Genomic DNA, 19,902 nt, shown 5'->3' with positions numbered 1-19,902 from the left:
TGTACTTTTTTGCCTCTCTGGGATATATTCCCAGCAGTGGTATTGCTGGGTCAAATGGGAATTCAATATCTAATTTTTTGAGAGTCGTCCAAATTGTTTTCCAGAAGGGCTGAACCAGTCGGCATTCCCACCAGCAGTGAAGAAGGGTCCCTTTCTCCCCACATCCTCTCCAACAGCACTGCTGTACACTTTAAACTGTTGTTAAAAACGGTGATTTCAAGTCTATTCTTACCCAATAAAATATATTTTTTTAAAAAATAAGGAACTTAAGAGTTGTGCTTCTGTGGCACTTTCGTTCTTTGTTTTGTTTTTGTCTCGTCTGGGCGGCCGCGGCCGGCGATTGCTCAGGCCTCGACTCCTGGTGCTGTGTTCAGGGATCAGGGACGGGCTCTGGCCGCGTGCAAGGCAAGCGCCTTACCCACTGAGCGCTCTCTCCGGCCCCCTGGCAGGGTTCAAACCTGACTCTCTCCCTAACCGCTCACGGGCCCGGAACAAGCCCACGACCCCCACACCTGACGCTCTTCCCCTCCTACGCCCGCTGTGAGGGGTGTCGGAGCGGTAACAGCACACCCCCAACTCCCCGCCCCGTGTATGTTTCCTGGGCTCGGTGGTCAGCACCAAGGGAGTGAAATATGCCCGCTCTCCCGACGCAGACTCCGCAGGAAGCAGGGGCGCAAGGGAAGGCCCGGGAAGAGGGGGTTGTGGAGAGGAGTCTTGTTTGTTTGTTTTGGGGGGCCTGGCTGTGCTCAGGGGTCACTCCTGGCAGTGCTCGGGGGGGGGGGACCCTAGGAGATAGATGCCAGGGACCCAACTCGGGTTGGCCACGTGCCGGGCAAGCGCCCTCCCCTCTGGACTGTCTCTGGCCCCAGAGATAAATCTTGACCCCGTCTTGAAGGCTGCAGTCAGTCGAGTGCAGCGACGGTGAGAAATCAGAGCCCTCGCGCCGTGCGCTCTCCGAGTGGGAGGGGGCGGATTCCTGCCCTCCCCGTCGTCAGAGCAGCGGGAGAGGCCCCGTTGCCAGGACAGCGCCCAGTGCTGGCTTCACTTGTGATGAGCTGCCGAGAGCCGGGGACTCACTCTCACCCTGCAGCCCTCGCTCCCGTCCGGCCGCTCCTCGAGGCACTGAGGGTCTTCGATAATAGTCGGGAGCGAGCCCCCCTCTCCCCCCGTCCCCCGGGCCTGCTGAACTGGTGTCTCGAGGGCAACTTGCCAACAGCCCAGCTGACACCCACCTTTCCCAGCCAGCTCTCAGACCTCCGCAGGCTGGACACTGGGGCCACGCTGGCCGTCTCTCCAGGGCTAGCAGAGCTGTCGGGGCGGAGGGGTGGCGGGGAGGGGGGGGGTCTCAGGCAGGCACTCGGCTGCTCCAGACAGAGGGCCAGGACCCACGGGATGGGGGCGGGGCTCCCTCCACCCCTCACTCCCTGCAGGCGGGGACCCCAGAGCCTCAGGCCATAGAGCCCAAGGCTGTCACCATCGTTTAAGCCTTGAGAAAGCCACCGTGGGTGACGCGGTCTCACCAACACCACCTGGCCCGTTGTGAGTTCAGCGGGACCCCAGAGGCGAGACTGTTCTTGGGGCCCCGATGCTTGTCCCCCAGTCCCCATCTCTGGGCTCTGAGTAAGCTCAGGCTGACTCTTATGGCGGCTCGTGTGCGAAGGTAGCGCGTGTGTTTAACCCACACGTTTTCTTGGCTCTGGGGGGTGAGGTGTCCCGGGTTCCCTGGCCTGGCCTGCACGGGTCAGGCGCTCTGGCTACAGGGCTTTCTTTCTGACTCGCTTTTTTGTCCTAGCTTTTCATTTGGGGACCATACCCCGAGGGGCTGGGTGGGGGGAGGGGTCACTCCCTCTGATGGGGGGATCAGGATCAGCCCGCAGAGACTCCAGCCCTTGGCTGCATGTCCCCGGCTCCGAGAGACGCTTCCTCGCGATGCCGTAGCCCCTGGGGCCGCCAGCATGTGCGGGGTCTCCCTTCCCCCAACCGTACCCCCTGTTCCTATCTAGCCGATGGGCAGCAGAGCCGGGATCCCCATGCAGGGACGTATTTGGGAGCTCCCTCTGTCTACATGGAGGGTGCAGCGGCCACGTGACGGGTGCTTCATGCCAAGAAAACCCGGGTGTTTCTGGTGCGTGGCGCGCCCGGCCGGCCCAGAAGGGCAGAGACCGCGGGAAGCCTGTGTCCCTGCAGGCCCTGGCTCCCTCTCCGTCCTCAGGGGCCCCTCTCCTCGCCTCACACGGCCCCTTTGCACCTCCTGCCACCTGGGGTCCCTTCTCCCCCACGGTTTTGGCTCAGGAACCAGAGTGTCAGAGTCTCCACGGGTGGGCATGGGCCTCTACTCTCCCCGGACCCCCAAGGTCCCATTTGCTATATGTTTTCTATGTTTGAATTTTTTTTTTTTAATTGAACCATGCCCCTTTGCCCGTTTCAAGTATGCAGCTCAGTGCCTCACAATAAGCTACATTTACAATTTAAAAAAAAATAAAGTGCAACAAGTAAGGTGTTTGCCTTGCATGTGCCCAGCCTGGGTTTGATCCCTGGTTCCCCATATGGTCCTTTGAGCTCTGCCAAGAGTGATTTTCTGGGCTGGAGCGAAAAGTACAGCAGGTTGGGCATTTGCCTTGCACGCGACCAACCCAGGTTCGATTCCCAGCATCCCATATAGTCCCTCGAGCACCACCAAGAGTAATTCCTGAGTGCAGAGCCAGGAGTAACCCCTGTGCATCGCCAGGTGGACCTTCCAAAAAAAAGTATTTTCCAAGAGTAGAACTAGGCATAAGCCCTTGGGTTTGCTGGGTATGGTCCCAAGACAAGACCAAAGGAAAACCATGTCCCCGTCGCTAGTGTTAAGGGTGTGGTTCAGTCGTAGGAGGGGGCTGCTGGCCATGTCTGGTCCAAGCCTCCCAGCCCTCCTGGCAACCTTGGCCACTTCGTGTCCGCGCCTTTGCCCATCCAGGCACCTTGGAGGGAGCGGAATCGGCAGTGGTGCTGGCTTTCGAGTCTGGCTCCTTATGTGCGGCCAGACACTTCCCAGGTGCAGTGACACTCTGCTGAGTGAATAAGGCGCGCATGCCTGCCCACTCACCCGTGCATGGCACCTTCTGGCTCTTGCCAGACTCCTGCTGCAGTGGGCAGGGTCCCTGCTGTAACACACACACACACACACACACACACACACACACACACACACACACACACATACACACACACAGCAGGCGTGTTCCCGGGTCCTCTGGCAACTCTCCTGCATCCCTCTGTCCCGGCGACTCCCTGCATTTGCCTGGTTCTGCTTGGTAAATGGGCCACCAAGTCTTCATAGCCCAGAATTGTATTTGGTCAGAGTTCAGAGGCGGGGCTGGAGAGGAGCACAGGGCCGGGTGCAGGCCTTGCCCGCCAGGTTCCTGGGTTCTGGGCCTGGCCCTGCATGGTCCTCTGTCTTAGTGCTTCCAGGAGTGGCCCAAAAACCCATCCGTCAACCCCCTCCAAAAAGTTCACCTGCAGGCGGGAGAGATTGCGCCGGGGTCAGGGCGTTTGCCTGGCGTCAGCCCGGCCTTGCTTCCTGGCACAGCGTCAGGTTCCCCGAGCAGCCACCAGGAGTGACCTCTGAGCACCTCGGGGTGTGGCCCAAAAAGCAAAACAGCAACAGACAGTTTGACATGGTGAGCGAGCGCCAAGTTCCTGCCTCCATGCACCCCTGCCCCTGGGCCTTGTGGCTGTTGTCACCTGCTGGGGACTCGGCTCGGGACCCCGCTGCCTTGCAGGCTGTTCCCAAGGTGTCTCCTGTTGAGATCATCGTGTTCGTGCAGCCCAGGGGTCCTCGTCCCGCAGGGCAGAGACAGGCGGCGTCTCCGGGTCCCTGCTTGGGAATCCCCAGCCCCCCACCCCCTCATCACCCATGTCCAGCCTGACGGAGACCCTGCCAGCAAGGCCTGGCCCTCCTAGAAGCCTTTCAGCTTCCGGAGGTTTCGGGGCCGGCCCGTGTCCCCATGCCCACAGGGGAGGGTCACTCAGGGCAGTTCAGGAACCAGAGCGCCGGGCCCTGCTGCCCCGCATTTCACTGAGGCGGCGACTCTTAGAGCTGAATGGCCACTGCCAGGTCACGCCACCAGCACGTGCTGCAGGGGACAGAGGCCGGGGGCGGCGCCCTGACCCGGATCGAGGTACGGCCTGGGCAGCTGTCCCGGAGTCTTTGGCTACCAGCCCTGCAGCCTGTCACAGGTTCACACCACTGCAAAACACACACATGCGCGCGTGTGCACACACACATACATGTACACGTGCGCGCACACACGCACACACGCCCTCCCCTCCGACCTCCCAGGCAGCTCTGTCCAGCTCCCTGATCTTGAGTTGCGCCTGGCAGCGGCCCCCGTCCCACCCCCCGCAGGGTGGCAGAGCCCAGCCTGGGGAAGTGTCCGCCCGCCCCGGCCACCTGGTGACCTTGGCCCTGGGGCCTGTCGATACCCAGCACTTCCCCAAGCAAAAACGGGCCGGGAACTGGCCGGCTTCCTTGGACGATCGATGCTTCTCCAAAATTGATGATGGAGGGACAAAAATAGGCAGAACATCCTCTTCTCAGACCTTCCCAGGGAGCCACCAGCATGGTGACAGTCACCTTCCCAGCAGGCTGAGACAGGGGGCACCTGCTCCCGCAGACCCACACCCGGGCAGGTAGCTCAAGGGGGGGATGGCCAAAGAGCTCCAGGCAGGAGCCCCCGGGCTTCACCCGCCAGTTGGCATTACTCTGGCTGCCTGGTACTCACTAGGCAAGGCCTCCCCCACCTCCCTCCAGCAGAGAGGATGAGGGTGTCTGAGGCATGTCTGCACCTGCCGAGGGGCTCTGGTAGGACCACGCCACTTCCTGCCAGGTGCCTCGCAGGGGTCTCGGCCACATTGCCCGGCCCCCAGGCCCTGGTTCTCACGCACCTCCTCTGCCGTCCTGCTGGGCGAGGGGTGGGGCCTCCCCCTTCACCTGCTTGCCCTCCCTGGACCTCCAAGCGCTGGGGGGGTGGGGAGGGGGACCGGACAGGGTGGGCAGTGGCCTCTGACACCCTCTCTGTCCCCGGCAGCACCGTCTCCAAGCAGAGGAAGAACGTCATCAGCTGCGTCACGGTGCACGACTCCCCCCACTCCGAGTCATCCAGCGCCACCAGCCCCTACTCGGCGCAGCACCGCGCCGGGCACCACGCCAGCGCCCTGGACACCAAGGGGAGCCTGGAGGAGCACCGCTCGGGGAACCCCCGCACCATCATCGTGCCACCCCTGAAAACCCAGGCCAGCGAAGTGCTAGTGGAGTGTGACAGCCTGGGGCCAGGTGAGCAGGGCAGCCCCGTGGCTGGAGTCGGGGGTGGGTGCTGGGCCTGGTCCCCCCATCCCCGGCAGGCCCCTGGCACCATGCACAGCTCCCCCAGCACTGCCAGGCGTGGTCCAGGCCAAGAAAAGAACCACCTCCCTGTCATCACCTGCACACAGTAGGCAGCATGGCCGTGTGTGGATGCCATCCATGATGCACTCTGTAAGCGGTGTTGGCGTATGTGGGTGTCACCCAGGATGCGCCCTGCAGGTGGCCTTGGCGTGTGTGGGTGTCACCAGGATGCGCCCTGTAGGCGGCGTTGGCATGTGTGGGTGTCACCCAGGATGCACCCTGTAAGCGGTGTTGGCGTGTGTGGGTGTCACCAGAATGCACCCTGCAGGTGGCGTTGGCGTGTGTGGGTGTCACCCAGGATGCGCCCTGTAGGCAGCGTTGGCGTGTGTGGGTGTCACCCAGGATGCGCCCTGCAGGTGGCCTTGGCGTGTGTGGGTGTCACCCAGGATGCGCCCTGCTGGTGGCGTTGGCATGTGTGGGTGTCACCAGGATGCCTGCTGTCTCTGCACCTCTCTGCCCTCGCTCAGTTGAGTAAAAGTCACTACTTCGCCCACTGGACAGCTGGGTGGAGGTGGGGGGTCTCTGCCAGTGTCTGCGCGCTCCCGAGCCAGGCTCCCCATGTGGGAAGAGCCTTGTGGACTTGGGGTGAGATGGTTCCCTCTGCGTCACCAGCCCTGGGGGTGTCGCCGTCTCCTGCCCTGCCTTGTATGTACCCAGTCGATCCCCAGCACCCCTCTGTGAGTCATGAGACAGCCCCGTCCCCCCCCCCCAGCCTCGGGACTCACCCTGTCCATTTTGTCACATCTGTTCTCCAGCTTTCTCACGTGCACCCACCAGTGGAAGAATCTCCACCCCAGCCCTCAGCAGCTCCTGATCAGGGTCACTCTTTATTGGGGAGCAAGAGGGATGGGATTTGTTTTTGTTTTTGAGCACACCAGCAGTGCTCCAGGCTGACCTGACTCTGCACTCCAGAGTCACTCCTGGCAGTGTTTGGGGGACCCTGTGGGATGCTGAGGATTGAACCCCGGTCAGCTGTGTCAAAAGCATCCTGCCCTCTGTACTATCGCCACAGCCCTTCATGGTCACTCTTCTGAACAAAAGGGGTCCAAAGTGGCTGAAAGGTTCGCATGATGCTGGGCTTTTGGAGAAGGCTGTCCCCGGGGAGGTCGTAGAACCTTCAGGGGCCGGGATTCACCAGCCAGTACACTCGGGCTGGGTCCCAGAACTGGGATGGGGGTGATGCCCCGCTCCTGGGAGCCATCTCCTCACAGGAAATGTGTGTTTGTGTGTGTGTGCGCATGTGTGTGTGAGTATACATGCATACGTGTGTGCCTATATGTATATGTGCATGCAGGTACACATACATGTGTGTACATGCATGTGTATGCTGTGTGTGCATGTGTATATGCACGTGCATGTGTGCGTAGGTGTGTATGCATATTATGTGCATGTGTGTAAATGTGCATTGTGTGCCTGAGATGTGCGTGTGTGCTTGTGTGTGTGCGTGTGTGTGTCTTAGCCTAGCAGGAAGCCACACTGCCCCACTAGCCCACACACATCATCATGGTGCTTGTGGCCATGGAAGGCATCTCTCTGTCAGCCCCTTTCACGCCTTCCCAAGTTAGGCATCAGAACGTCAAAATGGCAGATTGACCCCATCGCCAGGCAGTGTGGGAGACACAGAGATGCCGCCTCATGTGCCCACAGACACCCCCCCCCATGCTGTCCCAGCTCTGACCCCTGACCTGCCTGACTTCTCCCTGGAGTCCGGGAACAGGGATGGGGGAGATGGTGGGGGTGGGGGCTGGGGGCTTCTGCGGCTCCGCATCAGCCTCCCTGACTCCTGCAGGGAGGGTCTGGCTTCTCTCTCTCAGGGGGTGGGGGGCTGTCCTAGGGGCCAGAGCACAGCGGGTAGGGCGCTGGCCTTGCTCAGTGGACCCCAGTTTGATTCCCAGCATCTCAGTGGTCCCCGAGCAACGTCCGGAGTAACTCCCGAGTGCAGAGCCAGGAGTAACTTCCCGAGTATCGCCAAGTGTAGCCCCAAAAAAGAAAAAAAGAAAAAAAAAAAGGTGGGGGCTTTTCTTCTAGAACTTTCCCATATGGTAGCCCCTCCCCCCAGCCCTCACAGGGGTGAGGGACTCAGTCGCTGCAGGAGGGGGAGCAGATGGGGTGGGGGTGCTCCCTGGGAGACAGCTCGGGGGATGGCCTCCATCCCGCCCCCTGGACACAGACCTGACCCCAGTTTTGTTTTTTGGTGGTTTTTTTTTTGGCTTTGGGGCCACACCAGGAAATGCTCAGGGCTTATTCCTGGCAGTGCTCCGGGGGCCGTTATGAGGAGCCAGAGATCAAACCTGGGTGGGCTGTGTGCAAGGCAAGCCCCTTACCCACTGTACGGTCACACTGGTCTCTGCCCCGCCCCTCTCAGCCCACCCAACGCCTGCGCTTCATTCCTCTTATTCCAGGAATGTGGGAGACACAGAGATGTCTGTGTCTCCGGGGGCCTTTCCAAACGGGAGGCCTCTGCCTCTGCCCTAGCGGGGGGAGGGGGGACCCCTGAGAAGTTCTAGGTCAGTTGTCAGGAATCCCGGGGGCCCCACGTGGCCCCCAGCCCATGGCCAGTGTGCGTGTGTTGCGGGGGACAGTATGGGCAGCGGCACCTTCCAAGGAGCCCACGGTAGGGGGAGGGGGAGCCGGCAGCCCAGCCCCCAGCCTGAGTTGCGGCTTCTCCTGCCCACAGTCAGCACCAGTCACCACCCACCCTCCTACAAGCCCAAGTCCTCCAGCAATGTGACCTCCACCAGCGGTCACTCTTCAGGGAGCTCGTCCGGAGCCATCGCCTACCGGCAGCAGCGGCCAGGCCCGCATTTCCAGCAGCAACAGCCACTCAATCTCAGCCAGGTACGGCGGGTACCCACCCCCCTGCCGCTGCCCTGCTTGCTCCGCCCCAACCCTGAAGCCCCGCCCTCTGCCGTGCTTGCTCCGCCCCAACCCTGAAACCCTGCCCTCTGCCCTGCTTGCTCCGCCCCAACCCTGCAGCCCCGCCCTCTGCCCTTCTTGCTCCGCCCCCAAGTCTAAACGCCCCGCCCCTTACCTACATGCCCCGCCCTCTGTCCTTCTGGCTCCGCCCCAACCCTGCAGCTCCGCCCTCTATCCCTGTTTTCTTGCTTCTCCCCCTACTCTGCCTGACCTGCCCTCTACCCTGCACCCCACCCCCAGGGAGGTGACAAGAAGTAGCATCAGCCAGGCACAGGGTGACCCCTGAGACCAGGATGCAGCACAGACACAGGAGCCAGGCCCCCATACCCCCAGCCAGTGGGTTGACTGGGCAAGGAAAGCCATATACAGAGGCTCCTGGTCAGCCCAGAGGTGGCGGCCCGTACCAGGAGCTTGGGTCACGGGCCTCGCCTCTGGGTGCCGCACCTGGGCTGTCCACAAGAGAGGACCCCCGCAGCCCACCCCGCATCTGGGCCGAGAGGCCCAGCTCTCAGGAGGAGGGAGGCAGTGCCCCAGCTGCCAGTGAGCATCCCTGGGAAACGCAGCGTCCCCTGGGGACTTTGCCCCGGACCCAGGTGTGGCCCCCCCCGCCCCCGCCCACCTATACTGCCAACCCAGTTGCATCCCAGGCTGGGGGTCTCCCTCCTCCTCCTCCTCCTCCTCCTCCTCCTCTTTCTCCTGCTCCTCCTCCTTTCTCCTCCTCCTCCTCCTCCTCCTCCTCCTCCTCCTCCTCCTCCTCCTCCTCCTCCTCCTCCCAGCCCCCGTCCCTACCCTTCCTCCTTCCCTTCTCTCTGCTTGGATCCCTCTTCCCACTCCCTCTACCTCCTCCCCCTCCTCCCCCGCCCCTCCCCAGCCCCCCAGCCCCCCCAGCGCGGCTCCCTGGCTCTGCAGCCCCGCCCCCTGCTTCTCCCACAGGCCCAGCAGCACGTGGCCGGGGACCGCGCGGGGAGCCACCGCCGCCAGCAGGCCTACATCACGCCCACGATGGCGCAGGCCCCCTACTCCTTCCCGCACAACAGCCCCAGCCACGGCACCGTGCACCCGCACCTGGCCGCCGCCGCCCACCTCCCCGCCCAGCCCCACCTCTACACGTACACGGCGCCCGCCGCCCTGGGCTCCAGCGGCACCGTGGCCCACCTGGTGGGCTCGCAGGGCTCGGCGCGCCACCCCGTGCAGCACCCCGCCTACCCCGCGGGCATCGTGCACCAGGTGCCCGTGAGCATGGGGCCCCGCGTCCTGCCCTCGCCCACCATCCACCCCGCCCAGTACCCCGCCCAGTTCGCCCACCAGACCTACATCAGCGCCTCGCCGGCCTCCACCGTCTACACTGGATACCCGCTGAGCCCCGCCAAGGTCAACCAGTACCCTTACCTATGAATACTGCGGGGGGGCTGCGGGGAGGGGGGGCGGCGGGGGGCCTGGGCTTTTTATACTGAAGATGCGCACACAAACAATGCAAACACGGCCGGGCCGGCACCACAAAACTTGAACTAGGAGGCGGAAAAGACTTAGTACCCACAGGAGGACGTTTTAAAGAGGAAGCGTGAAGGGGGGTGGGGGGCGGGGGGGAATCGATGCTTTTTATTTTAAAAAAGAAAAAGAAAAAAAGGAAAAAAAAATCGTCCATAACAACAACAAAAAAAACCCACACACCAACAGTTCACCCACCCATTCGGCTCTGCAGAGGAGGAGGCACGGGGAAGATTCCAGAAGGGGATGGGGGTGGGGAGCGGGAGTGGGGGGCGTCCGTTTTCGAAGAACTTTTATCTATGAACTTTTCAAAGAGTATTTTCCTACGGCAGCGGGGCCCCAGCCCGCCGGGGCCCGGGGCTGCCGCAGGGGGAACCCACTAGGTTTGTAATCGCGACCGCACCCCGGGATTTCTCCAAAGCTCCGACTGGCCGGCTGCCCCCCGGGGCGGGGTGAAGGGACGGGGTCTGGGGTGACCGAGGTCCTGCTCCTGGGTCAGCACTGCAGGGCGCCTCCCTTTATGAGCTCTCTGGATAAATCCCTGGGCAACGCCAATCCTCAGATGTCATTAATAACATGTGTTGCAAACTTTGGTTGATAGATTTCCGCCCCCCTTTCCCTGAGATGGCTTTTCTCTTGGAACCTGTCCTCAGTCCCGTAGCATCGGGGAGCGGCCGTGGGGACACCCCAGGACCGGGTCACACTCCGCACCCCACTTTCCCCTTGGTCTTCAGCGCCAATGATACCAATAGAACCTTCCTCGATGGAATTGCACAAAACTGAAGAGCCCACAGGTGACGGAGCCCAGGCTGTAGCCGCCGGTGGGGGGGGGCCGGGTGCCACCCAGGCCCGGCCCCCCTCCCCCTCCTAGTGCCTTACGGACGCCGCCTCGGGCCGGGGCTCGGTCCCACGGTCACTCCCACGGTACTCCACGGAGCCCCTCCCCCGGGCTCGCCTGCCGTCTCTTCTTCCTTTTCTCTTAAGTTATTTTTATTTAACCCGCCCCCCCTCCCTTGTTCTTGGGCCATTGGCTGGTAGAAGGGTGGCAGGGGGGCTGGCCGGGGCCGGAGAACCCCCCCACCTGGGTATTGCGATGTGGGGGGGGGGCAGTGGCGAGGAGCCCGGGGCCTTGGGGACTCGTTTGGTTGACTTTGACTAAGGGGACAGAGCGCCCCTTCCCACCCCTCCCGCCCCCTCCCCGCCCCTGCTCTGCCGTTTGTGGGACCAGAGGTCACGTCTTGCTGCCTCGCCAGGCGGCTGCCTCAGTCACCAGAGCAGAAGGCACAAAGGGGCCTGGTCCCTTCCCAGGGGCTCCCCGAGCCCCCTGTTCTCAGCCTCCAGACACACCCAGCCCACCCCTCACCACCGCCCCCCCTCCCAGGATCCTTCCCCCTGGAAGACAAGTGTCCATCTTGGTTTGCTGCTGAATTCACCCCCCCACCACCATTTCCCATGACACGGTTGGGTTTGGACTTTTGAAGGGGCCTGGGGCTGGGGGCAGGTGGCTGGCTGGAGCCCCCCACCCCCTCACCCCGTTCCTCCCCACCCCTCCCAGTGGTCTCTCACAGTGCACTTTGGAAAACGCTTCTTCGGACAGTGACATTTCCAAAGAAATGCGCCCTTTGCCCTCTTTGCACCTTTGAACCTTCTAGAACCTTCCTCACACCCGAAGCCCCACCGGCGGGGGGCCAGGAGGGACGAGGATCTCTCGGTTGACAGCAGATTACTCCAAACGACACGTCTGAGGGCATCTTGTCCAGTCGAGGGTGGGGTTTGAAAGGGAGGCCCCAGTGGCTTGGTTCTCCAGGCCCCGCCCCCCTGCCCCCCTCCCAGGTGCACAGAGATGGGCGCCCCCCCAGTTTCAGTGGCCACCCTTCCCCCTGCGCCCCTTCCCTTAACGATCTACTGTGAAAGCGGTCGGCCCCCACTGGCGGGCGTGGAGCGCTCCCTTAGCTAATCTCAGCTGTGAAATGTGAAACCCCCCCACCCTGCCGCAACGTCCGCTTCTCAAAGTTCCCCCAGACTGGAACCGGCTCAGCCCAGGCCTCAGGCTGGAAGGAAGGACACCAGGACCACCCAGCCCCCAGCAGTTGCCCCTGCCCTGGACACGGGGTAGCCAGGTGGCAGGGGTCCCCGGGGCGCCACCCCCAGCTGACCTGCTCAGACCCCGGGCGGAGTCCAGGCTGCCGCTGAGCCTCCACTTGCCTTACCGGGAGCAGCCTGGACCCGACCGCCCCCCCCCCCTCCCCAGCGCCGCCTCTCGCCCTGACCTCGTAGGGGAAAGGACAGCATTGCCTTCCATTCCAGAACATTCATCTGCTTTGGCTGGAAGTGTCTTACTCTCTGCCCTGACATTTTCTTTCCTTTTCTTCCACGTCAGGAATGAACGTTCCTTGCTGCTCATAAAGATAATATTATTGTACTAATTATTATTTTTATTATGACCGTTGTAATTACTCTCATGTCATCGTGTTGCTCTTTTAGTTGGGGTTCTGAATGCACGTTTATTCCCAGTACCTTTGTGTTTTTTTTTTCCTCTTTAATATTTAAGCTTACTTGACCTTGAGTGAGTCCATGAGTAGACTGGCACCCGGCTTTAGTAGAGCAGCCCAGGCACGCCCCAGGAGTTAGGAAAGCGGGCTCTGACCCCACTGGCCCCCCAAGAGCTGGTAACCCCCCATCTGCCCCGGCCCCCAGGAACAAAGATTTGAAGCAGCAGCTTCGAGGCCTTTTTCACTGCACAGGCCAGCGTGAGCTCTTGACAAAACCGGTGGTGGTATGAGGGGCTGGCGGGGGGTGGGGGGGGCGCAGGGGCTTGGACTCGGCTGTGGTTTTCTCCCACACCCCTCTGTCCTCCCGCCAGCAACCCTCAGTCCCCGCCGAGCCCTGGAGGCCTGTGTGGATGTGTGGATGTCAGGGCTCCTTCCTTCCCCCAGGAACCCTTCCTCCTCCTCCTCCTCCTCCTCCTCCTCCTCCTCCTCCTCCTCCTCCTCCTCCTCCTCCTCCTCCTCCTCTTCTCCTCCTCCTCCTCCTCCTCCTCCTCCTCCTTCTCCTCCTCTTCTCTTCCTCCTCCTCCTCTTCTCCTCCTCCTTCTCCTCCTCTCCTCCTCCTTCTCCTCCTCTCCTCCTCCTCCTCCTCCTCCTCCTCCTCTTCCTCTTTCACTCCACCCCTTCCTTCCATCTCCTCAGCACCCAATTCTCGGGCCAAACTAGGAAGCCAAAAACCAAAATCTGTCAGGGGCTGGTAGGAGGCCGGGCAAGCTCCTCAGCGCAGGATGACCCCACCCCACCCTGAGCCAGCACAGAGTGTGTCGGCTGCGGGCCCCCCCCGCCCCCCAACCCAGAACCGCCTCAGTCCCCAGTCCCAGGGCCTGAAGAAAGGGTGAATGAAACGCTTTGTTGACCCGGGCAGGTGGGAGGGGGTTGCACCGAGCCAGGCCTAGAGCAGACCCGGCCCCGCAGGACCCAGCGGGCGATCAGAAGCCCCCAGCTCAGCAACCAGCCTTGGGGCAGCGCAGGTCTGCGGTGCCCCGACCCCCAGCCCCCTGGCTGTCGGGACTTCCGGCTCCCGGCTTCCATGGGGTCATCTGTGCCCCCCCCACCCCTCTGGAACAGTCCCCAGGGAGGAGGGAGTGGCAGTGAGCATGAGGCAGGTGCCAGTGGCGGATGCAGAGAGCAGAGGAGGGGCACAGCGGCCCACCGTGTCACCCCTCCCTCCGCCCCCCCCGGACTGTACCTGCCCTGGGGTCTGGCTGGCTGGGGGCCGGGTGGGCACCGTTCGTGAGCGAGCTCGAGGTGGAGGCTTCGGTGGTGTGCGTGCGTGCGTGCGGGAGAGGAGCTGGCGTTCTTGGCGGGTGGGAAGACGGTGGAGGCTGGAGGGATGGTTACGGAGGGACCGTGTCGAGGGGACGAGGTGCACCCTGGTATCTTGCTTCTCGGGTGGGGGCAGACGACCGGGTTGCTGCCGGTCTGAAGCCCCCGAGGAAGCAGAGAGTGCAGAGAGCTGAGCGCGCGAGGGACCGGCCACTGGCCATCCCAGGGACCTGGGGCTTGGCGTGCGTCTCCCCGGTTTGGGGGAGGAGATTTTGGTGACTTTGTCTTACAGATTCCCAGTGGGGAAGCCTCACCTTGGAGCAGGCCAGAGCGGTCCTCACCGAGGGGGAAAGGGGGGCGCGGGGAGGGGGTGGGGGTACAAGCGATTCCCTTCTTTAGCCAAAGAGCCCTTGCCACACACAGCCCCCTGCCCGCCCACCTGCCCCCTGCCGGCCCTTGCCTGAATTGCTCCGTTGATTTCTTTTCCTCTCCTGCGTGGTTTCCGAAAAATTCTGCTTCTCTCAGAGGGATGAGGTGTTGCTGCTGTGGTTTGGCCTGCACTGGCGGGCTGCCCTTGTCTGTTCCATGGGACATGCGCCCCCCCCCCCCACATGCACACACACATGCATGCGCACGCGTGTGCGCGCGCGCACACACACACACACACACACACACACACACACACCCAAAGCAGACCTGCCAGGAAGCCCTGCTGTGTCGGGGGATTGGGTGCTTGGTTGGGCTTGCTGGACACAGCACGTCTCCACCTGGACGCCCGGGGACCTCCGTGCCTCACGTCACAAAGGAAATCCCGCAAAAATCTCTGCGGACGCCTGCGATCCCTCAGGAAGGGTCTGGCTGCAGCTGTCTGGAACTCGGGGTGCGGGTCCCAGAGGCATCCTTCCCTTGAAAGTTGACGGAGAAGAGGCCAGCCCTCCTGCAGGGCACATTTCTTCAGATCTCACACACACACACACACACAACTCCCACAAGCCTTTGCGAGCCGCCTCACCTCCGCCCCTGCCGTTCTGCCCTCAGGTTGGTCTCTCACCTGTCAACACTTGCAATAAGGCGCTGGGGGTGTGCTCAGGGATGGCGCGGTCGCTCGCTGGCGTGGGGCCCTGGCGACAGAAAGTAGACGGGGGCACCACTCGGAAGGGAGTGTGCAGAGATGCGCAGTGTCCCCCTCGGCGCCCTGCAGGAGGGGTCTCCTGACCCTCAGTGCCACCCCCACTGACCACACACACACACACGCACACACACACACACACACACGCACACACCAGGAAGGAGACCCCCAGGAAGCTTTGCGGCAGGGGCCCGGCCTCTGCTGAGATGGTGTCGTTGTGCTCTGGGTGGGAGCCGAGTCCAGGCGACCCTCGGCCACTCCCCCACCAGCCGCCCGCCGAAGGCCAGGTGAGAACCGCGCCCTGTTCTCCCGCTGCTGACTGCAGGCCATGGGCTGTCTCGGTCCCTGCCACGGGAGGCACCGGGCAGGCTGACACAGAAGGGCGGGGTCAGACTGTCCCCCCCACCCCCGGCTCCTGTGACACGCTGCAAAGCAGATCCAGGCGGGATGGACGCCCGGGCCGGGCCCCAGCAGAAAGGGGGGGGGCGGGCAGAGGGCGGGCGCAGTTCTCTAGACTCGAGAGGAAACCTGAAGGGCGCTGTGTTGGGGTCCTCGTAGGATTCCTTTTCGATTCCTTCCGGTGGGCCGACTAGCTTTAGTGGCGCTGCTATAATAAAGAGTCAGGGAGGGGGGGTTGGATTTTTCCTTCTTTAAAAAAAAAAATGATTTTTTTTTTGTTTATAGTTAATTCTAGAAAGGCAATACTAAAGGTATATATTTTTTTCCAAATGCTATTTTTTACTGCACTGAGAAACAGGACATCTCTGGGCTGTCACAGACCCCTCCCCCACTCAGCGACGGGGGACAGGACTCCAAACCGATTCGCACCAAATGTGTAAATAGCCCGGCTCCGGGGTCCAGAACTTTTTTTTTTTTCTTTCTGTAAAAAATCAGGAGGAGGAGGAAGAGGAGGAGGAGGCGGAGGAGGAGGAAGACAAATACAAGATGATTTTGAGGAAAAGGAACAAAAGCATGTTTTCTTTTGAGATCACCTCAAAAACAGTGGAGTGGGGGCAAGTGTGTCCATTGAGAAAGCCAGGAAAAGTTGGGGGAAGGAGAAGATTTGGGCAAGACTGACAGTAACAGTTAGGACTAGATTCTTTCAGGGCCTGGGACCCCAGTGTCCTAGCAACGATGCATCTTTATTATTCTTCGGTGGGTTGTTTCTTTGTTCCGTTTTTGGGGTCTTGTACTGTTGGGTTTGTTTGGTTCGGTTTTGTGTTTTGGAGTGGGGGGGTGTTTCTCTGCTTCTTTTTCCCTTTTAAAAACTTCTTTACTGATTGGCTCCAGGCTTGCTTGCCTAAATTCTTGGGTAGTTTACAGAAAAGTTCTAGAATCTTCTGGAGCTTGAACTCCGTTTGGAAGCAAACCCGACTCAGTCATGGGAATTTGACATCCTGGTTGGTGTCCCGAGGCTAGCAGGCTGGGAGTCTGGCATGACACCCGCAGGCCTCTTTGAGGAAGGTTCTGGAAACGTTGCCTCATACCTCCCCCCCCCCCCCCCCGCAGCTGTGCCCCACCGGTGATCAGTACCTCAAAGGGGGGCATCAGCCCTGGCTCTTTAGCCGTTCTGAGATCATGTACACAGCCTCAAGCTTGGGGACCTAAAATGGCTTCGAACCTTGTGGGCTGGAACAGCGATGAGTTACACACCCCGGTTGTCTGGGCCTAAAGCGAATTCTAAAAGGAGCAGAGTCTTGACCCTGAAAGTTTGGCCAAGGAAGAGAGGAAGAGCTGGTTGTGTGTGTGTCGTCACCAAATGCACCGTCCACAGTGCCTGTCGCCGCGTCCACCCTGTTTACCCTCTCAGAGAGCGGAAGCCACGTCTCGGAGGCCGAGACAGTCGCTGGGGGCGGAGGTTGCGATGCGTCACTGGGCTTGGCCACGTGTGTGCGTGCGTGTTCCTGGCTGCGTTTTAGAGCCCGGGTGTTTTCTAGTTTACACTGCAACAGTATTTCTTAAAGGACAGCTCCAGACCCCAGCTGTGGCCTCTGTCACAGCCACGCCCTGTCCTCTTCCCCCCCTCCGTGCCCCTCCCCGAAAGGGCCAGGCCCTCCTTGCCCTTTGGGGGGCAGGGCCCCCTGTTTTCACTTTCCGTGTGAACGCAAAAGAAGGTGAGAGCAAAGCAAGTGGAGGTGGGTGGTGAGAGCAGACGCCCTCCCCCGCCCACCTGACCCCCCACCCCGCGCTCTGCGGGAGAGGCGGGGAGACGGGATACCCCCCCACGAGATACCGAACTCTTGGGTTGTGTCTGGATTCAGACTTCTCCTTCCTCGACTGCCACCACCCGCCCCCCCCCCATAAGGCCCAGCTGCTATCTCTGTCTCCCCCCCACCTCATCACACCACACTCCCCACGTGACCCCCCCACCCCTACTCAGCAGCTGGGTCGACCCCTCAATCGCTGTCATGAATTTCTCTTTCCCTTCCAACCCCTTAAGCGGAGAAGGCCGGGGGCTTTTGGTTCTCTGTCCAGCTTGCTGGCCGGGGCGGTGGTGGCCGGACTGGCCCTCTGGGCGGAGGGGCGAGCAGGAGGGGCTGCCCGAGACCCGCCTATGTGAAGACCCTGTTGGTACCCAGGTCCGGAGTGGGCCTGGCACTGGGCGAAGCCAGGGGGACCCCCTCAGAGTTTGGGGTCCACAGCCGGCTTGCAAGAGGGCGGCCTGGCACGGACACAGCAGCGGGCCTTCGCGTCCGTGAGGCGGGTGAGTCCGCACGGCACGGCGTGGGGACCTCACGGCCTGTCGGAGGCGGGAGTCTGGGGACTGGGCTTTCGGGGGGCGGGGGGCTGGTCTGACAGGACTGCGCTTGTTCTGAGATAAGCTCTGCCATCGATTGTTCTCTGCACTTTTTTGTCCTGCTCCTCCGTGGTGCGCCGTGCTCAGTCACTCCCCCACTTCTCCCCCCCACTCCCTCCCCCTTCCCGGGGAACCCCTCAACCCCAGCCCACCCCAGGGCGCTCTTGCTAGGTGGAAGAAGGGGCCTTCGTGGCCCACAGAGTGTGGCCAGGCCCTGGCAGGCTAAAGAGGGGAGGAGTGTGTTGGCTGACCGGTTTGGCTCAGGTTATGCAAGAGCACTGGGGCAGGGGGGGAGGGGGACCCGAGCAAGCCCTTCCGCACTGGCTACTGTGTGACTTTCCGGTGGAAACCGCAGGGGCCCCTCCCAGCAGGTGCCCCCCACCCCCACCCCACGGCTCACGGCTTTTCTGTCCCCAACACCCACTACCACCTTCCCTGTCCCTCCTCACCTCTGGATCCTCCCGGGGGGGCGGTGCCAGCCTCTCTCCCCCCACACGCCCCCCCCACCCCTGCGTGCATCATTCTGACCAAATGAAATAGGCTGGGGTGGGGGGGAGGGCCGCGTTTCTAGCCAAGTAGAATCACTGTAGAGGTAGAGATGTTGATATATATGTGGGTGTATATATATATCAAACCAAATTCCCGAGAGGAAAATAGCTTTACGTCTGCGGAGGGGGCCAGGTCAGCTAGGAGGGCTTCCCAGCCGGGGGGTTGTGGGGGGGTTACAGTCAGGCCTGGGCCCTTCTCACACACACACACACCCCTCCAAGGGACGCCCTGCAGGGGGCCTGCCCTTCCTGGGCCCCACCCCCCAGCATCAAGGACACGGACAGGAGAGGCTGGGAGGGAGGGGGTCAGCGCCCCACCGTGACTGGACCTTCCCTTCCCGTTTCACTTGGACCACGCCACACGCACCACCTCCCCGTTTCCCGTGCCGGTGGGTGTCCCTGGGCACGCAGAACGGGGACGGTCTGTAGAAACGTTTACCTCTCCCGTCCCCCGGATCCAGCGCCCTCGGGACCCAAGGACTCGCTCCCGGGAAGGAGCCCAGGGATGAGCCGGGAAGATTCCCGCCCCCCCCCCCCCAGCCCATGCCCGCCCCACCCCCCCCCAAGGTCATCTCAATGTAGCCGGGTCACCTCAGCACCGCCACCCTCCTCCCCGGCCTGGTCTGCTGCGTCCCCACCCCCCACTGGGTTCTGTGATGAAAAGTGTTACTCCATGTTGACCCTTGTGGAAATGCGTCCGCCCTGTCTTTTCAAAGCCCCTTCTCCCTCTGTGAGTTGTTCCTCTCCCTGTTTATTTATAAATGTCAGCTTTTTTTTTTTTTTTTTTGCCCCGATTTGGTTTGGTTTTGGTTTTGGTTCAAGACAGACCAACGCGTCGTAGACCTATATGTAACCCTGTTCCTTAGTCTCATACTATAGGTATGTTATAAGAATGGATATTTTACTTGGGCTTTAGAATGTTTTACCAGGAAAAAAAAAAAGAATAATAATAATTCTTAACTGATCACGTCCTTGCTACTAAAAAAAAAAAAATGTTTTGTGTTTTTCTCCTCATGATGTTGTGCTTCTAAATTAATCATCATTTTCGTTGTAGAAAAATGGAGTGAATTTATATTAGTCTTGGAAACTAATAATAGCATTGTAAATTTATGAGATGATTTTAACAGAAAAAATTATAGAAGAATATAGTTATTTTAATTGTAATATTACTAACTGTAGGGTGAGGGGGGTCCCGTTGTGGTGAATTTCGTTAGAGCTTGTTACTTACAGTTTCTTTTTTTGATCATTTTTTCGGTCTCTGAGGTGAAACGAGTTATTAATGAAAATCTGTAAGCTCACATATGCATATTGTATATGTGTAGAAATGTAATCACACTCTGTCTTGGAACTGCATTAAACTGTTTGGAATCACTGTGCCCCGAGCCCCTTTGTTCTGGGCGTCCCTGAGCACCAGGGCGAGAGTCCCGAGGCCCTGTCCCCCCCTCCAGAAAGCTTCTCTCTGAACCACACATCCCCAGGACGGTGCCCTGCCCACAGTGTGGGGTACCCCCAAGGTACCCCCTCCCCCGCCCTGCCAACCCTGCACTGAGTCTGTGACCAGTCTGTGTCTACTCCACCAGCTCCCCGGGTGCGGGCCAGGCAGCCCCCCAGCACCAGTGTCTCTTGGAGGGTCACCCCCCACCCCGTGCTCCCTGAGCACACCTCACCCCATCCTGTCCCCCACTCTGAGGCTCAGACCCAAGGAACTGCCTCCTCTGACCTCTGACCTCTGACCTGACTTTCCAATGTTCTGCTCAAAAATACATGACAAATGTATCACACGGCTTTTC

The 19,902-nt window shown here is 61.0% G+C and overlaps 1 protein-coding gene across 4 annotated transcripts in view; it reads left to right on the top strand.

Moving 5' to 3' along the window:
* Window positions 1-19,488, top strand: part of HIPK2 (homeodomain interacting protein kinase 2) — a 160,248-nt gene extending 140,760 nt beyond the window's left edge. For all 4 annotated transcript variants that reach the window (XM_055142686.1, XM_055142671.1, XM_055142665.1 and 1 more), the window contains exons 13-15: window positions 5,067-5,311; window positions 8,100-8,260; window positions 9,272-19,488. In XM_055142686.1, the coding sequence (XP_054998661.1) occupies window positions 5,067-5,311; window positions 8,100-8,260; window positions 9,272-9,733 (868 nt within the window). In that variant the 3' untranslated portion in view covers window positions 9,734-19,488. The remainder of the gene's footprint in view (window positions 1-5,066; window positions 5,312-8,099; window positions 8,261-9,271) is intronic.
* Window positions 19,489-19,902: the final 414 nt, after the last annotated feature.

Source organism: Sorex araneus, chromosome 1 (genome assembly GCF_027595985.1).
Source record: "Sorex araneus isolate mSorAra2 chromosome 1, mSorAra2.pri, whole genome shotgun sequence".
NCBI classification, from domain to species: domain Eukaryota; kingdom Metazoa; phylum Chordata; class Mammalia; order Eulipotyphla; family Soricidae; genus Sorex; species Sorex araneus.
The sequence above is the reverse complement of the archived record's forward strand: the minus strand, read 5'-3'. Positions and strand labels throughout refer to the sequence as shown.